Consider the following 17,949-nt stretch of genomic DNA (forward strand, 5'->3'; position numbering starts at 1 on the left):
ACAGGGCCTTCCCCACGATGAGTTTCTAAAAGGAACCACACTGATGTTTTGCCCTCTACATGTATTTACATGGGGAGGTTGGCTTAGTTTATAAAAATGTAAGGATTGTAGTTTATTTTCTCAAACTTTTGTGCAGATGCAAAAGTTTGTAAAAGGAACCTCACTTTTCAAACTGTGACTTTCAATAGGTCATATGTCTAACTTTTTGGCTTTCTAAAAGAAGCCTTAGAGGAGAGTTGAGTTAGACATACTTTCAATGTTTTCAATGATAATTAAAGCTAATTTTAAATATTATTTTGGTTTTAAAATATTAAATAGATCTTTTTATTTCACCTTTCATTTCACGTCCTCACATGGCTTGACTTTTCTTGCATTCTATTCTTTTAGAATGCTTAAGTGAAGCTTCATCATATATGTGTGTGTGTGTGTGCGAGAGAGAGAGAGAGAGAGAGAGAGAGAGAGAGAGAGCGCAAATCATAGTAAAGAAAAGAAAAATGGGTGAAATAAGTGATAACTTAGTTCAAAAATCCTGTGTATTTCAAAAAAATTGCTAGTATTTTTGGTTTGCTTCTTTGCAAGGAGGAAACTCGATCGCTTAATAAAAGAGACATTCCGGAACAATGCTTCAGCTTATATAAGTCTAGTAAAACTCAACCCAATGATTTTACTATTTTCTTATTGTTTTAGAAAGCCACCATGACCCTTTCAATTGTTTTTTTCTTGGGGTGGTACTCACAATTGTGAGTAGTATATATTAACCATAGCCAAAAAGTATTACAAAGGTAGCCATGCTCAAAATGAGCCATGACATCACAATAACATACCAAGACCAGCACCAGTTCAAAGCAATTCAGTAAATAAGACTTTAAGGTTGCCACTCACCTTGCAAGGAACAAGGATGATAACTCACAACATAACTACAAAGATCATAGAACCCTAGCTAATATAACAGAAATATTACACCCTCCATCACCTCGCAAGAGCATAACAACCACGTCCCCAATCCCGAAGAGAAGCACAGACGAACCACAACCATCGAGATGCCACATCCAGAAGCAACAGGCTGTTACATGAGAGCCTCGCTCCATCAAAAGAGTCCACGAACCAGCAGAGCACGGTGCCACCATGGAATGGGTGGCTGCCACACACGAGTCCCATGCCGCAGCAGGCCCAGATCAACCGAACCCTTCCTCCACATTCACATCCATTTTACCACCAATGGAAGAGAACCATGACGGCAAGCGTACTGCAACTTGAACCCCAGTTCCCTCGCCTTGCAAGCCACGGCGCAAGCTGATTCGAGCTTGGTCTCCCCTGAGCCGCCGACTCAGAGTCCTTTTCCCATTAAGTGGCGGGGGACTGCCCTGCAGCCTCCCATATGTCTTAACTTAAAAGAATAGGAAAGGATTTTCACTACAAAGTCAAATAGGTAAATGAACACTTTTCGATTTTGCTTAAGGCCCCAACTATTCCTTTTGATTCCTTTGTGAATAGTTTGAGGAGAGTTTCAAAATGCATCGGGTGAAGGCCCTCTAAGAACCCGTAGTGGTCAGATAGATCTTAGAGATCCAACCCTTTGATGTGGTCTTAAGGTCGTCTTTTGGTTATTATTCTTCACCTATTCGCAATCCAAGCTTTTTGTGTATAACATCATAAATAAAATTAGGTGCCAGTCCTCCATCCACCTAGTGTAGCAAAGCTGGTTAAGCATGCTAATCTCAAGAGACTAAAAAGGCCTTAATCAGCTCCCATGGCCCCATTATATATATACACACAATTGTGCTAGCCCAAACTAGAGGGGGTCGTTGTCGATAAGTTGCAGCTACAGGGGAATGTACATGATAGCAATTGGTCGTTGCAGAGTGTCTTTCTTTGATTTCATCGATAACAACCTACTGGTAAGAACATCTCGTGAAGCAAAAAGCTCTATCACCTCTGTCTTTGTAGATATCCTTCCCAGGCATTGGACAGCACTTGCAAAAGAAGCAAGCACTCCAAATGTCTTCCACCCGTGATCCAAGGCTACATGCACTTGAAGCTTCTGTAGTGGGCAGCCCTATTAATGCAATCTCAAAGGAGACTAGCGGGGGCTACCCTCAAAAGGGAGTTTTCAAAAGGTCTTCTACTTTTGATACGATGATCAATCGGGATCAATTTTTTGTGCACTTCTCCTTTCGCCCACTACTGTACAGCCTTCCCCACCACTAGTACGGTTGGTCGATGAAGCGCTCGCTCTCTCTCTCTCTCTCTTTTTTGTTTTTTTGTTTTTTGGAATGTAGCCTTTATCTCGCAGCTTGTGCAACGTGTAAAGGGCACTAGCAACATTAATGCCTATACCCACCCCCTCTATAAGGAGGTCGAGAATCTAGTCCTGATAACAGCCTATCAAGAACAGAGGAGAACTACGAAGATGATGATGATCATTGCTCAATGTATCCAATTCAAACACAGACCTAGGGCTCTCACAAGGGTCGACATGAGGCTTATATTTCTTTTCTTTGCCACTAGCATCAAAGCCAACAACAACATGCTGCAAACCTCCCATGGCATACTTCAAGCCTATTGGAGAGGGAGGAGAAGGAGGAGGAGGGCGCCCTATCATAGCCGTAGCTCTGGAGCAGCTGCAGTCTACTCTCGTTTGCACAAAGGGGCGAGGGGCTTACCCCGGCATATTGGGCTTGGAGCTAGGTGTATCGCAAGGTAGCTGTGGTGATCCCCTTAGAGAGCAAATTCAAGCTCAGCTGGCCTCAAGAGAGCCAGATAACTAGTGACTTACAGTTGCAGCATGCATGGAGAGACGCGCCTGATGAGAACGCAAAGCCTAGATATGGCGAAGGCTACATCTACAGATGGAAGGAAGGAGTTAAAGAATCCCTTAAAGTAAAGCTTAACAAAAAATAGAAGCTGAATTGGAGGAAAAAGCAGTGGACGTACATGCTCAAATGTCTCTGGGCTTTTGTGGTGGAGTTTGCCGAAGATGCAAGAAAGAAGAAGAAACCATTCCTCATCTATTTCTTAAATGTAGATCTACAGCTCAAGTGGCTAACTTTCTTTCTGAGAAATGCAGCCAGGTTAAACATGAACAGGTGCAGGCAATTGATATCTTGCTTGGAAATTCGAAGGGTTTGGATATCCCCTTATGGAATATTTGGAGAGCCCTACTGCTTTGGCATTATTGGATCAATCGGAACTTGGAGATCTTCTCTTAGAGTCCTCAAGTTTACTCTGCCAGACCGACTATGTTCTAAGGCTAAAGAAGCTCCTGACAGATACTTAGATGGGTCTACATTGACGGCTCTTCTTTACAGAGATCTATTAAATGACAGAAATGGAACTCTAACATCCCTCTGTACTATTTTTTGATTTAAGATTTAGAATGTCACTCCTTTTTCTATGACCTTTTGTAAGGGGTGTCCCGTACCCCTACCTGAGGGACCTTTGTAACATTTCATTTTCATCCTTCTTTAATATATCTTTAACTTTTTCATATAAAAAAAACAAAGGTGAAAGGAAAACGAAACCAAGAATTAAAAAAGCAAGGGAGAAATCGTAGGAGGTGAGAATAGAAAATACACAAATAAACCAAAGAACCAAACCAAAGTAAAGGGAACACACATTAGGCTAGGCTATAGAAGGAAAGTAAAATGAAGCAAGAGATTGAGCACTCAAACATAATAGAGTAAAAAGTGTGAGCTCTTAGAGAGAAGAGAGAAAAAGTGAGAGCCTAGAGAGAGGAAAAAGTGAGAGAGAAGAGAGTGGGAGTGTGGCTATGAATTAATGGGTTTTTTTTTTTTTTTGGAGAGAGAGAGAGAGAGAGAGAGAGAGAGAGAGAGAGTGTGTGTGTGTGACAGACTCTCCAGGGACAAAGACAAAACTTCTGGGGAGTGCTCTCTTCCACCCTTGTGTGTGTGTGTGCGCGCGCGCGCAAGGGGTTGTGCACAGTCCCTTAGCAACTTGATTTATGATGCCCCTAATCTGTACTATCGATCCTAGAGACTTTGCACTTGCAAAGATTGCACTACTCACCTACAATATGCACCTATCTTCAAGGATTATACAATTCTTTTCAAGTAACTAATTTTGCAAGGCTCGCATACATGTATCAACAAGCGATATGCTACCAATTGGCACAAAAGACTCCATGCAACACAAGCCATTCTTCCACAAAATTAAGTGGCATTTCAGCACACAAATGAAGTGCACATTGTCATGTAAATGCAATTACAATAACACGTGTACCATTATGTGTCAATTGTTGTCGAAATTTCAGCAACATATCAAAATTTCAGCAACATAAAGGCGCAAATTTGAAAACTAGAAAATTTTACAAGGTCCTTTGCTTCAGAGTCACATGAACTAGTGCATTATTGCACACAAGCACGGAGCTCAATGGCCCAAAGGCTAGCTTGTTGGCGATTATCTAAAACATATGAGTTGTAGTGAGAGCTATGATCAATTGCACTGAATCTCTATCACTAATTAGAGATAATTAACGAGCTGGCAAAGTCAATCTGAACATAAGAGCGATCAAAGTACCTCGGTTTACCATATGGAGTGTTGCAAGAGGCTTTGAGAAAAGCCCCTCCCACTATGAGGTTTTGTAAACTAGGGAAGGAGAACTTTAATGAGCACCTAATTGTCCTGTTATAGAGCTGATCAATGATAAGCATGCCCACAGGATGACATTACCACAAGAAAACTTCCAAGCAAAAACTGGATTTTCCATGGGTAGAATGTAACAAAATATGGCTTCCATGAGGCGTCGGATGCCCACAAGAGGATACAATTCACCAAAAATGGTAGACCGCACACACCATGCACACATCAAGCCAAAAATGCATCAATGTATACAAATTAGTGTGTGTAAAAAGAGGAAAATTAGTGAACGTTATAGAAAAATTAGTGCATGCATTACATGTCAAGGTTAATACACAAAATGCATGAAATTAGTGACTTCTTGTGGTTAATTAGTGAAATGAAAAGAAAAAATAGAAAATTTTGGGTGTGATGCTCAACCATAAAGGGGGAAAAACGTACAATTCCATCAGTTCCCTCTTCGTAGATCATGCATCCTAGGATAGTGGTAGCCATCTCCTACTCCGGTGACAACCCAAATTTTCACCATTATGGCCTAGATGTAACAAATGTGGACAAGTGTTTCCACATTTTGCCATGTATTTTCTAAAGCTTTGACAAGGCATAGGTGACCCTTTAAGGCCCAAACCCAATTCTTTCTCTTGCGTGGCAATAGTATAATCAAACCTTATCACATTTCTGAATGCTACATAAGCCGCTCTTTACTCTGTTTCACGTAGTTTGAACATAGCCCTGACTTTGGTGGGGACCAACAACCTAAACGAACGAGTCAAGGAACTCTTTGAGAGAGAGAGAGGAGATGTTTGGGAGAAAGGAGTAGATTATGCATTACTTTTAAAAAATTAAAATGACGCCCTTTGAACATGGAATTGAACTACGTGTCTAGCACCATTTTCTAGCAGAAAGGGGGGAGGGAAGCATGTCCTAATGAAGTGTCTGGCCCCATTTATCCATTCTTCTAAGAAAGGGAGGGCAGCTTGTAGAAGTGACTTACAAGAAGATGAGCATACCTATAAACCTTTTGCCAACGAAAGGTGGAAAAGAGATGGATTTTACACCAATTGAGACGATAGTTGAGGAGGCTAGCTTGGATGATACCTTGAGTCTCTAGGGGAGAAGTCTTTTACCTCTTCATTGGGGTCGGGGGGATGACGGAATTTCACCACATGAGAAGAGAGTCGTTGTACCCCTTTCTCTGACAAAAGGGTAGAAATTAGAATCAAGAGAGTAGCAAGATGGATAGGTAGTTTCTAATTGGTGAGTATCCTTTTACCCCTTTTCCTGGCAAAAGGGACAGCCTGGGGTGATTAAGGAAACACATGCACTTGTTCTCCTTTTGCTAATGGAGAGGGAGGAGATAATTACCTCATTATTTTGAGGACAGGCATATGATACCATCATCACATCTTGCCTCACAGCACGAGCAGAGGGCTGTATTTCGGGGCATGGAATGTGTTACAACAAAGCTCTCTGATCTCAACAGACTACTAGTTTAATGTTATCAAAGATGAGCAGTTGATGGAGCAGATGCTTCATTAGAGAGAAGTAACTTCTATTCACAATGCCATTACCTACCCCAAAATGGTACAAGACAGACCTCCAAAATTGTGATACAAGACCTTGAACCTTGCTAATGCTTCTTATTGGTCATTGGTGGCGGGCCTTCTTTTTTGACCTGGTCTTCTTCTTATTCCTGCTCTGCCTTTTCTGCTTCAATGCAGACACACCTTTTCTCCAAAAGTTCACTACAATAGTAAGCAATTCAGAAGCCCTACTTACATCCTCTTGCAGCGATCGCAGAGAGCGCTCTTGGTCATTCCAAATATCATCCAAAATATCTTCTCCATCTTCCAAGTTACTTAAGTTGCAGTTGAAGGCCTTTGGACCAAATAAGGGTTGTTCCATTGTGAGAGTCTCTGAAGGTTTCCATGGGAGATATAAGGGAGCTTCACCACTGCCAACTTCATGAACATGTTTTGCATGTGAGCTCTCTGCCAGAAAATCTCTTGACAAAAGAGAGCCAAAGAGGTGACCTGCTTGGTTCCTATCAGACTTTGTCTTTGATTTGAAAAACGATCTTAGCGCCACTCGCAAACTAGAGGTTGAAAGGCAGCTCCAATTTAAAGTTGACTCAAGACTGCTCATAAGAAGACTACATTCAGCTACTTGCAGCAAGTACTCAAGCCATTGATGGTTGATTGTGTCCAAAGTCGTCCCGGCTTGCACATGCTTTTTTGCTTCTTCAATCTGTTGGATTAAATGCTCTAAACTCATGCCTTGATCATCTTCAACATTTTCCGAAGGCTCATCAACACTTTCGCCATCCTGATCATCTTCATAACCTAATTGAGTAGCATCATCTTCGTTCGAAACAATTTGCACGAAACTCACATAACTCAGATGCTGAATGTCTCCTATTGTAGACTTCTTTGTTAGTGATAGACTCGTGATCTTTCTAACCAGGGATTCAAACGTCATAACCTCCATTTTTCCCAAAGGATTGGCAATGTTGCCAGATGAGGACCTGAATCCTGTGTGTCAACCTTTGAAGTAATGTATTCAGAAGATCCACTACGACCAATAAAGGAGCGGTCTGATAGTTGGCATACAATGCCATTTTGGAGCCTTTGCCTCCTTTTGGAACTATCATCAAATGCTTCTTTTTGGGCGTAACTTGATTTTGCAGCTGTTCAACAAAGAGGGGAGTGTCATCTACAAGACAAACATCATGTGTCTCCATCTTAGCCAAATCTTACTCCCTAATTATCTTATGCTGCTTCCTTGTTTGCCCCAATGAGGAGTAGCTGCAAGAGACCTTGACTAAATCAGTGACATGGCAGCTTAATGAAGACGGAACCTAAGACCAGAGATAGATAAGCATCAGGACATACAAAAAAATACTCTGAAAGAAAGCTTTTGGTATAATCCAACATCCAGAAAGCAAAATTTGTAATGATTACAAATTTTGCACCGGAATCTTGCAAAGCAAACGTTGGTGAAGACAAAAACTAGATGCATAGGTGGATGCTTTAGCGCTAGCTTCAGACAACACGATTGTAGGAACAAGTCGCATTGAAAACTAGAGGCTAAACTGTTTTGTGCCTATTTTATTTGCCTATTTTACTTGAAGAATGCATAGGACAAAGTGGATGGGCAAGAAAACATAAAAGAGCTTTCCAAAACACCTCAGCAAAAGCAGTAGAAGCTTATCTATAGTATCTACAAAAGCAGTAAAAATTTATTTATTGTAATAGTCCTCTTTCTTATGAGCCAACTTGACATGGAGCCTACCTACTTGAACTAGAGGAAAAACCAATCTCCGGAGCTGCTGAACCTGCCGGCAAAGCCAGCCAGGTCGTAATCCCTTGTCCCGGAGTCACCTGCCTTCTCTGATCAAACAGATACCTTCTGAGATAAAGAAAGCAGAAAGCAATCAAACATAGGCAAACACCCGCACTATTCATCAAATTCTGAAAAGCAAACTTTTGCTCTACTTAAACATCATGAATGCCAAAATAATTTGTGGTAATCACACGAAAGCTTGCTTCCAGAAATTTTGAGGTGATTACAATTGAAGAGATAGGTGGAGGAAAGGATGGGAAGCTTACGTGACAAGAAAAACCGTCATGTAGTGTCGGAAAAGCCAGCTTGATCTTGCTTAACACCTCTAAGTTGTGTGCTTGCAGGTCTGTTGGATGATGACTTCTGAGGAATCCGATTTTGCAGAGTGATGAAGTTAGCCTTCGTAGCGTCACATCTAGCAACACATGAACTTCTGTGCAGGCCACATTAACTGCGCGACAAGCAGTAATTATAACGACTTCAGACCAAGCTCCTGGCTATGGCGGAAGCCTGGACATCATGTAAAGAATCATTTACGAGTCCATCGCCGCATGCCTTCTGTAAGCTGTCGATGAAAATCAAGCGGATGATGCTGAAGGCGCTTGTGTGTGCGGCGGCGCGCGCGGTGTGCGTGTGCTTTTGAGAACGCTGTTTTTTGTGTCTATGAAGGCAATAACTAGAGTGCTTCGTTAACTGCGTTTGTATTGAATTAAGATTAAGCAAAAATATTGGAAACTCTATATGCCATTTTAGGACTTTTCAAATGATTTTTTTTTTGTTTAATTTCATGTTATTAATTTATGTCTGAGATATTTATTAAATGGGAGGAGAGATTTCAAAATGAAGGGAGGAGAGAGAGAGAGAGAGAGAGAGAGAGAGTTCATCACAGGACGTTTGATTTTTTTAAAAAAAGAAAATGAAGCACGGAGAGAGATTTCATCAAAGCATGTTAACTTTTTTTTACCTGAGAGTGTTTGAGATATCAATCGTTGTGGTTCAGAGGCGTTCTTTGCAGAAATGGGATACCGTTCGTAGTGCTTCAAAGGGGTATCTCACAAAAAACCACAAGGAGGGTTAAAATTTTGTCAAGCTCATTGTTCCTAATCATATAAGATGTCAATGTTATTAATTGTTTGTTGTTCTATTTTCATGTTTCAAAAAAAAAGAAAACATGCAAGTCTCCTTACATGGGGGAGTTTGCACAGTCCTCCCCAATTTTTATAATACGAAGGAACGTGCCATTCCCACGGCAGCGTGCAATTTTCAGTGCATTCATTAACTGCGTTCTCAGTGTCAAAAATAAAAAAACGATAATGCTTACCGCGGAATTGAATGTCTCTCGTTGATGCGCTTCCTTGCATCAATGACGTTGGGAATCTTGCGTAGAGTAACATGCTTTTAAGATGCGTGCATAGGTGATTGCATTTGGAGAGAGTCCCTCGCTTCGTATCTATTGAAAACAAATTAGAGCTTTCTGCCCCTGCCCCTGTGGGACAAATCTTACATCCACACTCCAGATCACAGGAAGCACGATAATTTTTTGCAACAGCCTATGACTAGTAATCTCATCATTAATTCTCTCACCCATGTCAACGTCTTCCATAAGACTACACACCTTCAATGTGCAAGCGTAAGTGATTGCATTGGGACAATTGGAAAGAGGCCTTCGCTATCCCATGAGAACAACAAAGAACAACGTTGAAACAGCCACGTTGGGCTTATTTGTAATAGTGATGACAGTTCGGACATGAGAACTTCTCATCCTTTTGTGAGTCTGCTTGATGTGTTTCATGAGTATTGCTTCTTACCTAGAGTTGTTAGTGGATTTGTTGCCTTTCTGTGGCCATTGTAAGGGCACCACATTTGCCATACATATAAAGAAAAGCCCTGCTAAGAACAACCTGTTTCTGAATATCTTGTGACTGACTAGCACTCTCATCATAAATTCAGATAGACAGGAAGCTTGTCGAGCTCTTGCATAGAGCCACATGCCTTTAAGATGTAAGCGTAACATTCAAGACGAAAGTATAGGTGAGTGAACTTGCTTTTGCATCCACTGAAAACAGCCTAGAGATTTTTGGCGCTGCTCTTGTTGCGCACATCCCGCAGTTAGTGCATTCCAAGAGGTGGCATTCCGGACAGAAAGCTCCTAAAGCACTTTTTGTGCTTTTTGAAGCGCACCACATTAAGCATACATATCGACCAGGACAGTGCCAAGCACGACAACTTTTTTCTTACATAGAGCCACATGCCTTCAAGATGCATGCATAGGTGATTGCATCTAAACAGAGGCCCTCGCTTCGCATCTGCTGAAAACATACTAAAGCTTTCTCCTGTGGGGCAAATCTTGCAATCAATGCATTCCAAGAGTCCACACTCTGGATAGGAAGCTCAAAACAGCCTATACCTCTCTAGCCCTACTCTTGTGGTGCATATCCCGCGACCAATGCATTCCAAGAGATGCCATTCCCATCACATTTCAAGCAAAATGATCATCAAGAACATGCCCAAGTCGTATTGCATCTAGGAAAAACATTTTTGAGCATCCTCGCCTACCCTTGCTTGGCATATCTGCGTATAAAAGCACTCCAAGAGACTTTGTCTGGTGAGAAACCCTCACTTTTCATGTGGTTAAAATAGCCAAGAACTACCTTGCCACAACCATGTCACTCGTATCCACAGCAATCAATGCGCTCCAAAAGGCGACAATTTGTAGTAAAAGCTTATCCAGAACTAGAACCACATTCAACATACATATAGATCAAAACACTGTTAAGCATATCCTGCAACCAACTCACTCTAGGGGACGACATCCTTGCCACAGCCAGGTTAAGCATATCCTACAATCAACATGTCCCAAGAGACAACATTTCACACGGAAAGCCCATCAAGAAAGTCCTTTGCTCTTTCATAAGGGCACCACATTTGGCATACATATCAACCAGCACATTGCCATGGACAATTTGTGTCTCCAACAGCCCTTTTATAGCGTCTGACTGGATAGATAATTGTATTTGAAGAAAGGACTTTCCTTTACATCTGATGAAAACATCTCAGTGCTTCCTTGCCACAACCATGTTGAGCATGGATAGAAAGCTCATCAAGAACTTTATGTACTTTCATAAGGACCCCACATTTGACATACATATCGACCAAAGCATTGCTAAGCATATGTTTTCCCAACAGCCCCTACGTAAGAATCTCATCGTGAATTCTCTTTCCCATGTGAAGATCTTGCAGAAGGTGAGAGGCCTTCAAGGTGCAAGCAAAGGAGATTGCATTTAGAGAGAGGCCTTCGCTATGAAGAACGAGACCTTTCAGAACAGCCCTTGACTAGCACTCTCATAATGAATTCTCTCACCCATGTCAACAGGAAGTGTGATGCTTTCAAAGTACTTGCCTGTATAAAGAGGTCTTTGCTTCGCATCTGGCCGTTGCCACAGCCATGCTGGGAAATCAACGCGCTCGAAAAGACATCACAGAAAGGATTCCCATCAAGTGCGAAGGAAAGGCCTTTCTTCACGGCTTGCTCAACAACCTACTTATTAAACCCTGCAATAATCAGCCATGCTGCATGACAGCTCTCCCAACGACAATGCCAACGCAACCCTCAATGAGAGGGATCGATACCATTATCCACTGCAGGCACCAAAGCTCAAAACAAATGAGAGCGAGGACTCATGCCCTGCTATGTTGGATCTGCTCCCTGAATCCACTTGACAATGCACAGCTCATGGTCCCATTGTTCGGTCAGCTCGTAGCGTAAAACAACCATCGCAAGGCACTGATGGAAGCATCCCAGGAAGGGTCAGCCTGTAACCCAACGCAAAGACGTGCAATGCCGAGACCTGCGTTTCTAGCTCGTTTGTGACCTATTTTCTGCGTTGGAACCTGCAGGTTTCTTCATAACCTTATTTGTATCTCTTAAGATTGGCACTGGCTCGCTGCCTTAACTCCTCGCATTCATCTCTGTGAGATCCACCATTGCTTGTTGCATCATCGCTTTTTCTAATATCACCAATATTGCTAAAGATGTGTGCCCTTCTTCAGCGGATCTGATCGAGGTCATCCTTCTTGAAGGAGTCGGAGTATTGTTGCCAATGGAACCCTCCCTTGTTCTTTGCCTAGTCGCAAGCTTGCTCAACAACCTACTTATTAAACCCTGCAATAATCAGCCATGCTGCCTGACAACTCTCCCAACAACAATGCCAACGTAACCCTCAATGAGAGGGATCGATACCACAACCCACTGCAGGCACCAAAGCTCAAAACAAATGAGAGCGAGGGGCTAATTCCCTGCTATGTTGGATCTGCTCCCTGAATTTTTTTGACAATGCCACAGCTCATTGTCCCGTTGTTCGGTCAGCTCATAGCGTAAAACAACCATCGTAGGGCACTGATGGAAGCAGCCCATGAAGGGTCAGCTTGTAACCTGACGCAGAGACCTGCAATGCCAAGACCTACGTTTCTAGCTCATTTGCGACCTATTTTCTGCGTTGGAACCTGCAGGTTTCTTCATAACCTTATTTGTATCTCTTAAGATTGGCACTGGCTCGCTGCCTTAACTCCTCGTATTCATCTCTGTGAGATCCGCCACTGCTTGTTGCATCACTGCTTTTTCTAATATCACCAATATTGCTAAAGATGTGTGCCCTTCTTCAGCGGATCTGATCGACGTCATCCTTCTTGAAGCAGTTGGAGTATTGCTGCCAATTGAACCCTCCCTTGTTCTTTGCCTAGTTGCAAGCTTCCGAGAAGATCAAGTCTTCAGAAGAAGATGTAACTGACTAAGAAGAGAACGTAGTAAATGTGATGATGGGGAGGCTGATGATGACAAAGAAGACACAGAGAACACTTGTGGTGATGGTTCCAGATGCTGCAGAGTGCAGCTTCACCACCATTGTTGTAGATTTTGAAAGCTTATATCATATCAAACCCAGAAAGGAGAGAGCTGTTGGAAAGCCTTGCAGAAGAAGAAGCAAACGGATTTACAGAACGGCATTAATAAAAGCATAGGAGCTATATTGGAGCTCATTCATGGGAGGTGGTATACAAGTGGTGGTGAGGTTAGGGGGGGAATCTAAGCAAGATATGTCATTGCAACATCCAGGAGCTGCATCGACAAGCAGTGCGATAGCTGAATTAGCTATTGGAGCATATAATTACCCTGAATGGATCGACATACTGTTGTGCTATTCCAAAGATTTGACACCTGTAAGAGATCTAGATCGTACAACGAACTAAATCATGCATGATACGAAGACCTCCATCTTTGATATATGTCAATCAGCATACCAAAGCATCCCTACAGTAGAGCTAGAGGAATGGGTCCTCAAAGACAAAGACGGTGCGCGGAATGCTTTGATATCATTGGCAGACAACAAGAATGTCATATCTAAACACGGCCTGGATGGTAGGGAGGCAATGGTCATCTAGTGCATTGGACCGTGGTGGAGCTTCTAATTCCACAAGAGCTCAAAGGTTCTGCAGAGAGCTAGATGCAAGCCATGCGCAAAATATAGGATGAGTTCTTAGAGCCAAAAATGGCAAGAGGCATTCACTTGCTCACGCAATCAGCCACGATAAGTGGTTCAACAAGTGATCATGAAAGCAAAGCAGAATTTCTTTATGAACAACTTCCAGATGGCCCATTTAAACTCGTTTGTGACATCATATGTTCGAAAATGGATTGCAGGATTTGGACACTTTGACACTGCTTGTGAATGAAATTGGGAAGAATGTGCATGAGATGAAACAATGTTTGCACCAAATGGAGTTGAACATAGTCACAAATTTCTCCTCTTGGCTTCTCTCCGAAGTGCTTATAATTGGCATGGTCCCCATGTTCCCTTACTTGATTGCAGCTGCATATGGGAAGCTAAAGAGGCTCAAGGAACTTAATGAAGAAAACAACTAGATTGCATTTTCTATGCGAGTCGGCTAAGCACAACCCGCACAAAGTGGAAGGGCAAATAGGAAAGGTGGTGGTCTTAAAGGAGAGAATTCTCACCAAGGCAGCACCAATACTTTGTGCCCGCTTGGAGAATTATATGTTGTGCTGCCAAGTTTGTTGCTGATGTGTCCTTTCCGGACATTGCACCTGAGATTTTCAAACCATTTGAAGCTCTGTTAAAATCACTCTGGTGGCATATCCTCTGAAGACATTTAGTCAGAGATTTTGACAAAAGCATTAGATGAGGTCATTGTTGTTCAAGATGTAGACTCATGGATGGCATCAATGGCAGGATATGCCCAAGCTCGAAAGCATGAGTCTGTGTTTTGTTTAATTGATAAAATGATTGGCCCATGGCACATCGTCCAATTTGACCCTTACAAGCTTCCGCCCTTACCATACTACTCGACTTTACTTCCTTCCCCTTCTTGTTCTGCATCTTCACCAGTCACTTTGCCCCCCTCCTTATCTCCTCCCCGTGCGTCGTCGGCACTGTCAATGCCATCGCCATCAGCCATATCCCGTATATGTAGTTCACACCCCACCTCCCCCACCAACACCCATCCTGCTCCTGCTCGTTCCGTATATATGCCAATCCTCTCGCCAGCACCTCAAGCGGCATCCGCTGTGCCAGCGCCTCAACCTGGTCGCTTTCCATTAGCCTCCCCACCAATTCCATCACCCTTGCAGTCACATCTGCAGTGGGTGGATCATTCATGGCTTTCAAATCCGCAAAGGGCACAGAGTTGAGCCAGCTCTTATCATTGTCTATGTCATAGGCTGCCTACCAATGTTGCTTTGCATGGTGTTAATCCAGTCCACAACACATGCAATAGCCCCGTTTTTAACCTCTTCCTTATTTAGCTTGAAGAATTGGAATGCCCACCTGCCCGGCGGCAAATAGCCTGCTTTGCTTTTGTAGGACCAGTCTATGTGCTTGGTGATTTGCTTTTCTAGGAGCCACTCTCCAGGGGCCTTGCAAAAGGCTGGATGGTCTGGCAGAAGCCCGGACTCGACGAGAGCTCTTACCAAAAGAGCTGTATCCCAGACAGGTGATACGATAGATTGAACCACACAATGTTCTTTCCTTTCTATTGAGAACATCACCAAACCAGAGAGAGCTCTGTGGAGTACGGGGTGTGTCACATCATAGCCCCATATCTTCATGCAAACCATCGCATAAAACATGGGAGGATAGTAACCAAGAAACTCTTCAGAATCCTCTTGCCTCTTTGGCACCCACCTCTCTGCTTCCTTCAAACCCCATCGCCGGAATGGTACGAGCCCCATCTTCTCCATCACCTTGAAAGTATATTCTATCCCTACAAAGAGCTTGTCAGTCCAACTCCCCCCAAAAGTAAAGCCAAAGCGCACATTCTTCCTCCCCTCAGCATAAAGCTCATCAAAGGACATCTCTGGCTTCAGCTTAAACACAGGCTTTTTGTCGCAAATGATCATCAAAGACACTACGCACTCGTGCACCCAACACGCCATGTTGTATAAGCTGAAGGGAAACTAGCCAGGGAAGAGCACAACCCATGGAGGCGGAGAAGGAATGCCTTTCCAATCATAGATACCTATTAGAGCTAGCAAAATCTTGGTGACGATCCGGGCTTTAAAGATACCTCCTCGACTGATGATGTATGTATAAGCTTTCAGAAGAACAAGATCTGTTTCTGGGACATGGGGAAGAGACAATGTTATGTAGGCTTCTATAGTGGCACTGAGATGGCCTTCATCTCCATAGTACAGCTCCCACCCACCATGATCACACCATCACAGCTCAAGGTAGTTGACCCATTTTCTGCACGGGCTTTCAGTGGCCGATGCCAAACATCTTGTAGAGGATGATGGTCTGTGAGGTGATGGTTGTATTGGCTTCAAGCTCTCCCCACCAGTATCCTTGGGGGAACTGCAAGGAAAGCAAGAACTCCTGGCTTTGCTGGATGCCATCATAGAGCGAGATGGGTTCGGTGTTCCACATATCATACTCCTCCTTGAAGTACTCTTGACAGTAGGGCTCCATCCTGGACACAGCTAATCAAGATTCAGTAAGGCACTCCACTCTGATCAATTAGCTAGCCTGCAAAGCATATATATTATCAAGATCTTGCTTTCATTGATGCCACAAGAAAATTACACATATAGATTATCAAGATCTTGCTTTCCTTGAAGTACTCTTGACAGTAGGGCTCCATCTTGGCCACAACTAATCAAGATTCAGTAAGGCACTCACTCCACTCTTATCAATTAGCTAGCCTGCAAAGCATATAGATTATCAAGATCTTGCTTTCACTGATGCCACAAGATCTTACCAGAGTTTTGTTGCGCTGAATGAGAACATATGCCTGCATTATAAATCGAAGCAAGGTGCAGGCCCGCTTGTAGCTTGTTGCTGCGAAGCTCTCTTCCGGTGTTCCTCATGTTCAGCATCTGCGCCTGCTCTTGGCTTATGCCCTTTTGCTGAGATTGCACGGGCTTGAGAAAATGTACAAGTAGGCCGTTGTGAGGCTGTGCGCAGAAGGAATCGGCACCGCAATTAGCAATAGCTTGGATAGGAAAGCGCATCCGCTGCTCAGGGCGTAACTTTCGCTGGTTTTTGGCCACGTCATTTGCAGAAAAAAGAGACTGTAGAAAGGCCCCCCGGTGGCAGGCGAAAAAACGTTGCCACGTGGATTACTGAGAGGCCAGAGTTTTGTATTTGCCTTCTACGCTTACGAAGTAAAAAGTACCAATAGGAATAGATTTTAAGTTTTGCGAAATGTGTGTGGGTTCATTATGTTACTTACTGGTACATAATAAAGTACCAATAGGAATAGATTTTAAGTTTTGCGAAATGTGTGTGGGTTCATTATGTCACTTACTGATACATACTGGTAGGTTTCATATCATACTAGTATGTGACCCGCGCGTTGCTGCGGCTAAAAAAAAGTAAGGTTGGGGTCACAATGGAGTGACAGAAGCAGAGCTAAAAAGGAGCCTTTTTTGGGTGGAACACTTCAGATGTACACTCTTTTGTCGCCTCTCAGTTCACACTAAAGGGTGGAAAAGTACTTAGATCACACTTCTGCCACTGCCTCAAGGTTCAGACTAAGGCGGCTGAAGAGTGTAACCATACCATTGCAAAACCTTAGTAGAGCACTATAGAATTCAACAAATTGCAATTGAAGGGTGGTTTTTGTTAGCCCAAAAATTGAATGGGTTCTTTTTCAATGTGAAATTTTAGTTTACGTGGAGGGTGGAACACTCCTTGGATCGGAGAGAGAGAGAGAGAGAGAGAGAGAACCCTTTTTGTGCCTTGCATCAACATTGGTTGAATCACCTATCGTCACGCAATCTGAATACCTTTGTCTGGCTATTGCGCTCTCATTAGATGTGCATGGTGACTTACGATTGTCGTCGTGCAATTTGAACCAAATCTAAGGCCCAATTTTGGTAACTCCACTTAGAAAAGGTGACAACATGTGCAAATATATATCCTCTATGCATCCAATTCAAGGTAGTGAAAACTATATCTTATATGTGTCATTACCTTGACAACTCCTAAGTGGTAAATTTAAGGTTTTCCATTAACTATGAATAGTGACATCTATTTCTCACTTGAGTACTTCCTTTTTCAATAGTGCTTGAAAATGTAATCCCATCTACAAATTTTGTCACTTATTGCTAAATTTCAAATTTGAAGGGGAGAAAACCCAAAAAGTTTAGAGAAATCTAGTGTTAAAACATTTCAATATAGTTTGACTATTTCCTCGATGCTTGTGCTAATAGACCCAATGCAATACATTTTAAATTTGAACTTGAGAAAACCTACAAAATTTAGAGAAATTTAGTGTAAAAACCTTTCAATATAGTCAATTTGACTATTGCCTTGATGCTTGTACTAATCGTCACGATGTTGCCAAATTCTAAATTTGAGGTGATAACACCTACAAAATTCAAAGAAATTTAGTGAAAAACCGTTCAATATAGACAATTTATCTATTGCCATGATGCTTGTGCTAATTGTCTCAATGCCCCATGCGAGTCATTCCTTCCCAATTGATCGTCATGAACCA

General features: G+C 42.6%; 2 protein-coding genes and 2 pseudogenes across 3 annotated transcripts; 2 read left to right on the top strand and 2 right to left on the bottom strand.

Moving 5' to 3' along the window:
- Positions 1 to 5,425: 5,425 nt before the first annotated feature.
- Positions 5,426 to 8,650, bottom strand: LOC147418739 (uncharacterized). Its single transcript, XM_086505670.1, has 4 exons — positions 8,205 to 8,650; positions 7,888 to 8,004; positions 7,353 to 7,400; positions 5,426 to 7,120 (listed from the first exon to the last, which is right to left on the bottom strand). Exons 1-4 carry the CDS (start codon positions 8,222 to 8,224, stop codon positions 6,244 to 6,246), a joined length of 1,062 nt encoding a protein of 353 aa, XP_086361796.1. The 5' UTR covers positions 8,225 to 8,650; the 3' UTR covers positions 5,426 to 6,243.
- Positions 8,651 to 12,753: 4,103 nt separating this feature from the next.
- On the top strand, positions 12,754 to 13,473 carry LOC147418740 (uncharacterized; annotated as a pseudogene).
- On the top strand, positions 13,196 to 13,860 carry LOC147418741 (uncharacterized). Its single transcript, XM_086505912.1, has 2 exons — positions 13,196 to 13,598; positions 13,634 to 13,860. The coding sequence occupies exons 1-2, from the start codon at positions 13,482 to 13,484 to the stop codon at positions 13,853 to 13,855; spliced, it is 339 nt and encodes a 112-aa protein (XP_086362038.1). The 5' UTR covers positions 13,196 to 13,481; the 3' UTR covers positions 13,856 to 13,860.
- Positions 13,861 to 13,870: 10 nt separating this feature from the next.
- Positions 13,871 to 16,375, bottom strand: LOC147418742 (dammaradiene synthase-like; annotated as a pseudogene). Its single transcript, XR_015187152.1, has 2 exons — positions 16,207 to 16,375; positions 13,871 to 15,918 (listed from the first exon to the last, which is right to left on the bottom strand). The product of XR_015187152.1 is annotated as a dammaradiene synthase-like (transcript).
- Positions 16,376 to 17,949: the final 1,574 nt, after the last annotated feature.

The sequence above is a fragment of the Adiantum capillus-veneris genome, chromosome 29, assembly GCF_014529385.1.
Source record: "Adiantum capillus-veneris isolate H3 chromosome 29, ASM1452938v2, whole genome shotgun sequence".
In the NCBI taxonomy this organism is placed as follows: Eukaryota; Viridiplantae; Streptophyta; class Polypodiopsida; order Polypodiales; family Pteridaceae; genus Adiantum; species Adiantum capillus-veneris.

Excerpts from the sequence above, each read along its gene's own strand:
- LOC147418739 (XM_086505670.1), bottom strand. The coding sequence starts at position 8,224 with ATGACGGTTTTTCTTGTCAC. Across the intron at positions 8,005-8,204 it reads ATGACGGTTTTTCTTGTCAC|AAGGTATCTGTTTGATCAGA; the intron begins GTAAGCTTCCCA and ends TCTTTATCTCAG. Across the intron at positions 7,401-7,887 it reads TTTTCCTCTAGTTCAAGTAG|CTACTCCTCATTGGGGCAAA; the intron begins GTAGGCTCCATG and ends GGTCTCTTGCAG.
- LOC147418741 (XM_086505912.1), top strand. The coding sequence starts at position 13,482 with ATGGCAAGAGGCATTCACTTGCTCACGCAATCAGCCACGATAAGTGGT. Across the intron at positions 13,599-13,633 it reads CAGATGGCCCATTTAAACTC|GATTTGGACACTTTGACACT; the intron begins GTTTGTGACATC and ends AATGGATTGCAG.